At 33.0% G+C, this 9,186-nt stretch overlaps 1 protein-coding gene across 1 annotated transcript in view; it reads right to left on the reverse strand.

Moving 5' to 3' along the window:
- LOC143225741 (uncharacterized) overlaps positions 1-8,497 on the reverse strand; it is a 32,637-nt gene extending 24,140 nt beyond the window's left edge. Inside the window, exon 1 of the mRNA XM_076455682.1 lies at positions 8,301-8,497. Coding sequence (XP_076311797.1) covers positions 8,301-8,411 — 111 coding nt within the window. The 5' untranslated portion in view covers positions 8,412-8,497. The remainder of the gene's footprint in view (positions 1-8,300) is intronic.
- Positions 8,498-9,186: the final 689 nt, after the last annotated feature.

Raw genomic sequence — 9,186 nt, forward strand, 5'->3', positions numbered from 1 at the left:
CCCGATTATCGTATATCGGCATTCTGGCGTGTTGAAATCAAAGCAATGGATGTCCAAATAACGGATTTTGAGAACGCTGCTTATGCAATTTTCGTAGCTCTTTTTTCCAGGGTTGTTTTAGAAAAGAAACTGAGTTGGCTTATTCCCATGAGCAAACTTCAAGAAAATTTCCAAGCAGCGCAGAAACGAGACGCTGTTCGTAGTCAGAAGTTTTGGATTGTTCAAGATCTCACTTTAACTACAGGTGCATGTTTTGAACAAGACCAGGAAAACTGGAAGCTTCTTAGTGTGAATGAGATAATAAATGGATCCAAAAATGGGTTTCCAGGAATCGTCCCAGTGATAAAGGATTATCTTCGTGAAAATGTCAGCTCCGATACTGTTACTGAGCTTGATAGATACCTTAAACTTATACAACAACGTGCTGCTGGAGAAACCATGACAGGAGCTGCATGGATCCGCCAGTTCATCAGAAATCACAAGAAGTATAGAGAAGATTCGGTGGTGAGCGAGGAGATAACTTACGATCTAATAACCACTATTGACCAAATTCAAAAAGGTGTTCTCCATTATTCTGATTTACTGGGTTGAAAGAATCAACTTTTAACACACAATAAATACGTGTTGGTAAAATAGTTATTAGTGGTTATAAAGTCATTGTAAGAATGTGTAAGCTATTTGGTAGAGTTATTATGGTAGTTTGAATCGTGCATATCTCTTTATACTAAAGCTATTAGATTTTCGTATTAGTGTAAATGGGAGAATAAACGTAGTTTTGTCATAACTGTGACAATTGTTTATTTCGTCAATTTCCTCCTTACATACATGTTTGAGGGTCTATCCGAGCAAGTAGGAGTATTTCAGTAAACAAACGTATAAAAATGTAAAACTGCACAAATTCAGAACAAATTGATGTTAACATAAGGTATTAATATGAAACGTTCAGAGGGAGAATACGATATTATGTAATAACTGGAAGTTAGTAGTTGTGGAAGGTTCAGAGTGTAGCACTAACTGTAGGGTCAACGGTTGTGTTAGGACCTGTTGTAAGTGGTGTTTGCAGTTAAAAACAATTGTGAAAATTTCAGTGATGAGAGATGGAGAGATAGACCTTGTTTCTAAATAAAGGTTTTTAATAACCGTATTAGCTGTATTTACTATTTACTTCAAATCATCACGAATCAAGGAAGAAATATTTTTATTAAAAAAAAACTTAAAAAACAATAATCTTGAAGAAGAAACAGTTAAGAAAGTATCACGTTTGGGACAAATGTTAAAAATGTTCACCTTCTAGATATTTTGAAGTTAATGGAAACGGAGAATATTTTACTAATAATTATTATAAACCTTTGTCCAAACTGTGTATCGCCACATAGTTTCTAGTGTCGCAAGTCCCCAGACATACTGCTGTACCACTTGGAAAAAGGAAACTGAATTTAAAAAGTTATATTTATTGTGTGTTTTATTGAAACATTTTATTTTTAAATTTTGCTTTGGGAATATAACTGGTTTGTTTGTTTTTTTGCGCAAAGCTACTCGAAGGGAATCTGCACTCGCCGTCCCCAATTTTGCAGTTTAAAGCTGAAGAGGAGGCAGCTAGTTTTATTTTATCTGTCTTATTCTTATGATTTCAAAACATTTTATTGCTGAGCGTTTGTAGATGACAGTTTTATTATGTTTGAATACGATATATATACATATTTCTTTACTTCAACATTTTTTGTACAACGAGCATATTATATACTCTGAAATACAGTTGTATATTTCTTTATAACAAGGTTAACTGTTCTGTTATTATTACAAATCAGATCACAACTACTCCATATGATAGCAAAAAAAGTATATGCAACACAATAAACCTAAAATAGTTTCAAAATTTTAAAAAGTTAAATTTTATATCTAGTTTTGGAACAATTCTTCTGATATATGAAATGTTTCAATTTGGGATGATCCTTTCTATAGATATCTGTTTCAAAATACTTTTTATATTATTATTGCTAAAACAATTACATTGATATGCATAAGAGGGAATAAAGGGTCATATTGTAAGATATTAAAGACAAATTAATATTAAAGAGGACAAATATAATTAAAGTAATTTCGTCACTTTATCAACAACACGAGATAAACAGGTATTAAAATAAATAAAACAATTTTTTTCTTCTAATTTTCCACCTTCTATTTTCAAATTTATCTTCACATCCATTTTTAAAGCAATATGATACTTAATAAATTTGGAAGAAAAACACTATCATCATATGGTAGTGTAATATATTGTATCTCATGTCCAGTTACAGCAACACGTATGAGGCAAGGTTATAAGGATTCCCGCGCTCGGATAACAGTTTTGTTTCTTTGAGAATTTCGCGCAAAGCTACACCAGGGCTATGTGTTATCGCCGTTCCTAATTTAGTAGCGTGAGACTAGAGGGAAGGCAGTTAATCATCACCACCCTTTTATCAACGAATAGTGGGATTGACCGTCACATTTTAACGCCCTCCCCATGCTGAAAAGGCGAGCGTTTTCGGTGCGACGGGGATTCGAACCCGCGACCCTCAGATTATGATTCGAATGTCTTAACCCACCTGGCCATGCTGGTCTGGAAATATAATTGACAATCTCTAGTTTTTTAGTTCAGCGTGAATTTCAAGTACCTTAAAGAATTTCGCAAGGTTTATATTTTATTATGTAAATAATCTATATCTTTATGATTTTCAGGGATAATACAATTTGTGATAATTTAATATAATTTAAATCTAAAAATTTAAAATACACACACTTCACTGTTTTTAATTTGTTTTTTTGTTAAAACCACTGACCATATTGTCAGTAACGGACAGAACGTCAATCTTATAGATTCTGTGAAAAGTTATTTGTGGAAAGTGTGAACAAACGGAGGTATCTACACCTCTTCAGAATGTTAACTATAAATCTTTGATAGTACTTGTAAAAGATTAAACTTAGAACTTATGTTGGCTCTCAATGGTACCCGAAAATGGGATAACTGAAACACGCGTAGACTGCCCCATATCCACTGTTTAATGCCGTAGTGCACAAAATATCATGTAACTAAATCAAATAACTACATATTATTTGCAAGAGATAATATACCCGAGCAACTTGAGATATTAAAAGTCACTTTTGTTTGGAGTTACCACTACTTATTTTGCTACACAATACTCAATTAATAATGAAGACGTGTGATAAGCTTCAAAGTTTTCGGAATACACTTTCTCAATATTAATTGGAAAATGGAAATAATATTATACTTATATTTAGTATTTCATGATAAAGTAATTACAATGTCTAAATATTTATTTAAAATTTTTAGTAAAGCGATAAACGGAAGAAACTACTTATGAAAGATTATGTAAGAAAAATACCCCAAATTTTAAGTTGTATGAGACATCAGTTTGTAATTATACCCATTCTAAACAAATGTATAAGTCCTAAGTGAAGATGTTTCAAATAATTTTAAGTATAATAACATTGACAGCTTTATCCTCAACTCTTGAAATTAAATTTAACTAGTTACTTTTAAACGAACTTATTTGAAATTACTTCTGCACAAATATCTGTTAAGTAATGGCCATCTGACTGGCTTTACAATAAACATTACTCACAATACTTTAAACAACAAATTCTCACCACCCCTTAATTTTCATATCGTATATGGATTAATTCTCGTGATCTCCTCTCGTTTTATTGTCTCAAAAACTTTAAAGATAATAATAACAGAAAAAAAATATCTTCTTTTCAGTGTACAAACTTCTACCCTCAAATTCAGTTGATGTTTGTGTATAAAGACCTAGCTTCCACACACACATTGTGGCTTTGCCATATGGAAAACACTCGCCCACAGATACTTCTTTCAACATAAGGATCGTATACCAATGATCTTAGTACAAAGTTCAATGTTCGGGTTTAAGATTATGTATAGAGACTACAGGGTCACATTGACAAAGCAAAAACCCACTTAAAATTGGACTTAGCTCACATTTCCAAGTATTTAATGGGACTGGCCATCCATCACTGAAACCAGCCACTCGTTCACATAAATAAACATCATATTACAAAATTTCATACAACAATTTTTCTAACATTATACAACACATCCAGAGCTTGGACTTTGTATTGATAAAAGGTTACTCATAACATAAGATCGCCAGTTCCTAATGAATTACAACATTCTTACACCACAATTAATTCTGAATAGCTTTGCTTACAACTAGCCGTTTGTTATGGGTAGTTATAATTATAATCCAGTGCCTTATGGAACGTATTATTTGTGCTTCTCTGTCAAATATTCTATAATCTGTACTTCTTTCTATTTAAGACTTTACCAATACTTAAATACTTTAAGCTTCGCTGGAGAAGGAATAAGTGTATTCCGAAAAGTTCAAAGCTTTTGTAAATGAAAGTCATTTATATCTTATCGACCATCTTTCTAGTACTTTGTTCTTATAACATCATAAATACACAACCATTTGGCCGATTTAACCATTTAAGTTCGTCATTTGGTTGGGTTTGGTGTGTTTCGAATTTCACACAAAGCTACACGAGGGTTATCTGCCCTAGCCGTCCCTAATATGGCCCTGCATGGCCAAGCGTGTTAAGGCGTGCGACTCGTAATCTGAGGGTCGCGGGTCCGAATCCCCGTCGCACCGAAAACGCTCGCCTTTTCAGCATGGGGAGGGCGTTAAAATGTTACGGTCAATCCCACTATTCGTTGATAAAAGGGTGATGATGACTAGCTGTCTTCCCTCTAGTCTTACATTACTAAATTAGGGACGGCTAGCACAGATAGCCCTCGAGTAGCTTTGTGCGAAATTCAAAAACAAACAAACAAACAAACTGTCCCTAATTTAGCAGTGTAAATTAGGGACACACTACAAGGTCATCTATAATCGCTAACTGAGAACTAGAGAGATACACTCGGAGGTCTTCTGTAGTATAAAAAATAACGCTTATGTTTTTTATGTATAACTGTGTTACTCCGTAATTTGATTGCATAAAACATTCATATGATATACCACATCAGTTAACATCTTTATTTTTACTGGAACTGGTCCAATAGTCGTTCAACCTCTCATAAAAAATTTAATCTAATTACGAAATATCATCCTGATGTAATCAATCTACAGGCATCTTTCCCACAAATACGTATTTAATTATCAAAATTACGAATAGATTGAATATACATTTGATGTATTTTAAACTGTTATAAATATGTCAGTATTTTTTACTATCAGATCTGTATACCACCAATGGCGTTATTTTCAGCTGTTTTTCTTTGTTCGTTTACTTTGTTATATTTCGCAAAAAGCGACACGAGGACACTCTGCAGCACCTAATTTTGAAATAACAGACTACGTGAAAGGCAACTAGTCAATAACACCCACCCCCAATTCATGGTTTACTTTTTCAGGCCACATAGTGAGAATTGTGCGTCATTCTTTAACGCATATATAGATCATCTATATATATTGCAGAATTGTTAGTGTAACTATATGGTGTCAAATGCTTCTATGAGCCCTTACCACTGGTTTAATAATAAGTTTGAATGCTAATAACACTTACAGTTGAGTTTCAATATTTGTGATGGGCACGGCACAGCTCGCCTATTGTGTAGATGTGTTATTCACAATGAAAAACCAGGTGGTTAAGGCAGTTGACCCGTAATCCGAGGGTCACGGGTTTGAATTCCCGTCACACCAAACATGCTCACCCTTTCGGCCGTGATGGCGTTATAATGTGACGATCAATCCACTATTCGCTGGTAAAAGAGTAGCCCAAGAGTTGTCGGTGGATAGTGATGACTAGCTGCTTTCCCTTTAGTCTTACACTGGTAAATTAGGGAGGGCTAGCACAGAGAACCCTCGTGTAGCTTTATGCGAAATTCAAAACAAACCAAACCAAACAATAACCTTACCAATCTGTCACTTCTAGCCTTCCTAAAATCCTGCACTACATACGTTGAAAGGGTTTTGTTAGATTATAGTAAATTACTGTGTTAATTTAGTTAATTTAATATCCAGTATAGCTATTTCAACTCGTATTAAATATACTTATGGGAAAAGATAATTTAATTTTTAAGTTTCTAAACTTTCTCTGTGCCCAATACAAAACACTTGATGCAAACTAAAATTAGTGACATTGAGTTTTTTTAAAACTGTGTGACTAGATGACTTTTAATATGCCCAATTCCCGTTGGTGTGCTACAATACGGCTTAAAACAAATACGGGAGGTTACATATATTCAGCCTGTGTTGTTATTCTGTTGAGACTTTGTCGGAACGTGTCACAAACTAAATAAAACGTGTTATATATGTTTATAGAATTTACAATATTAAATCTAATGAATTCTATATGTATTTTAACTGAATATTATAATGAAAAATATCAACTTATGTGTTTTCATCGAGTTTTATTAATATATAAACAGAATTAGCAGTGCCAGTGTAGGTTGTTGATGTAAGTGATCATGTAACATCTAATATGTTTAATTGACGTATAACCGCGCTTCGTACTTTGGTACCAACGGTGCATTATAATACTAGTGAAATCCCACTAGACGATTACGGTAGCACAAGAGATGGCGATGGGTGCGTTGAATAATTGCTTTCTGTTTAACTATGAGCTTAAATATAGTTAGGAATGGTGTATGTACCTTGCATAACTTTGCGCGAGTATTGAAAACAAACAAACATAATTTGTGGTTTATATTCAAGAACTGATTATTCAGTAGAATAATTTCACTCACGAATATAACGTTTTGAAAATAATTTTTGACTACGAAACTAACATTAAGTAAGTAAATTAAATAACAACATTTATTGTTTCATTACTTTTTGTTTTGTAAGAAGAAAATGAAACCAAGAAGAATTGTTCAAATTTATTTGTATATTTTTGTGGTTTTTAAATTTATGATAACAAAAATAAGTAAGTTTCTTCTCGTTAGTACAACATTGTGTGAAAAACGTATTATATATTAAGTTAAAAAGTAAGGACTTGAAAGGTATCGGAAACACTCTAGTTCTCAATTAAAGACTATTTGTGTTGTATTATATGTTGAAACTAAATATGATAATTGAGCAGCTAATCAATGTTTATTAGTTTTGTAATTAAAATATTAATATTAGAATTGTTTATATTTTATATTCTATATTTTTATTTTATACTTTTAATAAAAAAAAGAAAACCGTATGGGACATAAACAACATTATTTTGGTTTGGTTTAAATTTTGTATGTTTCTGTTAAATTGGATATTATCTCGCTGGTGCAGCGATAAGTCCACGGATTTAGAACGTTAATATCAGGGGCTCGATTCCCCTCGGTAGACTTAACCGACAGCCAGTTGTGGCTTTGCTATAATAAAAAGTACACATAAACACTTATTTAAATAAACACTTATTTAAATATATATTCTGGTGCATCCTTTGATTAATGTAATTTTTCTTGTTAGATTCAGGATTAGAGTGAAACATATAAGAGGATATTTAAATAATACACACATAGAATGCGAATTCTGTAAAAAACGCCTTGCGTACTGGTACAATGAAAAATATTTGAAATAACACACATAACATCGCTTGTGATTCTCACATTTCACTGCCAATAAACAGTGATTATAAATTTCAGTTTATACAGTGTCATGATAGTTACACGTGATCTAGAAAGGTTAGCAAATTAACGTTCGAATTATAAATATTGCCTATTGGTAGAATGTGGGAAGTTCTTAACACCCAATTCTTATTACACACTGAATCCCGCCCTACTCGAACTTTTCGTTTGTAGTTTTCAATATTTCTTACAAATACGAAAGGAAAAACTTCATGTAAGAAACAGAAATTTCTTTCATGAAAGCAAAGAAAATGAAGAGAAGGTTAGTTATTCTTTGTTTGTCGTAAAGTTATATCACAAAATATTTTACGTAACATAATCCTGTACACGTTTCATTATCAAAAATTAGATGTTTAGTTTGATAAAAAGAATAAAAAAAGTTACCTTAATTAATGGTAATATTTAGATTGTTGGAAATATTTTAGCTACCGAAATTCATTGCAAAAACTACAAACTATTAATTATAATATCACTGATAATTAATGAAACTACATTTTATTGCATCCTTTAAATATCGTACTGAATTCGTTTGAATTTCGGTTTACTTTTATCACTGCAGTGGCTACAATTTATCTCTGACTTTTGATTATGTTGTGATATAATGAAACGTTTAGTCATTTACAATTTGAACAACTTAAATAATAAAACAACACCAGTTATGGTTCTTGTTGACTACCTGCTCATGGGCTGTTTCATCCTCCCTACAGCTGCAGGCCAGGGAACTAGAATACGCTTCCGTAACAGACATAGTGTATATGGTGAAGATTTTGGGTATTATAGACCACATGATCGGCTCAGAAACGAAGGAGGAGATTAAAGAACTACATATTATTGGTATTTCTATGCCCTTCGCCCGGCATGGCCTAGCGCGTAAGGCGTACCACTCGTTATCTGAGGGTCGCGGGTTCCCGCCCGCGTCGCGCTAAACATGCTCGCCCTCCCAGCTGTAGGGGCGTTATAATATGACGGTTAATCCCACTATTCGTTGGCAAAAGAGTAGCCCAAGAGTTGGCGGTGGGTGGTGATGACTAGCTGCCTTCCATCTAGTCATACAGTGCTAAATTAGGAACGGCTAGCACAGATAGCCCTCGAGTAGCTTTGTGAGAAATTCCAAAACAAACAAACAAACAAATCTATGCCCTTTGTTCTTTATTTCAAGTACATTGTTTAAAACAATTGTGTAGAATAGTATATACGAGCCAGTCATGTCACATAATGTTAATAGTACGTTGAAAACTGTTTTAGTTCGATAAAGTCGTACATTATTGAGAAACATAAAATTATTTTTATATATTCTGTATCGAAACAAGTTTAATACAATGCGCTTTACTGGCTTTGTGTTTTGAGAATTGGATACTTTCTATATTGTACCTTGAAAATTAGAATGGACTAAGTTTAGGATGACGTTATTTATCAGAATATGTTTCTTTAACAGGCAACCCGATGAAGACTTTTCCTGGTGACAAAACCTTTACTGATATTAATTTCATTTAATCTAACTTGTTATCCTATATTAACCGTACTACTATGCAGTGTTTGTTTTTTTTGTAAAACATTAGTTA

Source organism: Tachypleus tridentatus, chromosome 9, assembly GCF_004210375.1.
Source record: "Tachypleus tridentatus isolate NWPU-2018 chromosome 9, ASM421037v1, whole genome shotgun sequence".
Taxonomy (NCBI): Eukaryota; Metazoa; Arthropoda; class Merostomata; order Xiphosura; family Limulidae; genus Tachypleus; species Tachypleus tridentatus.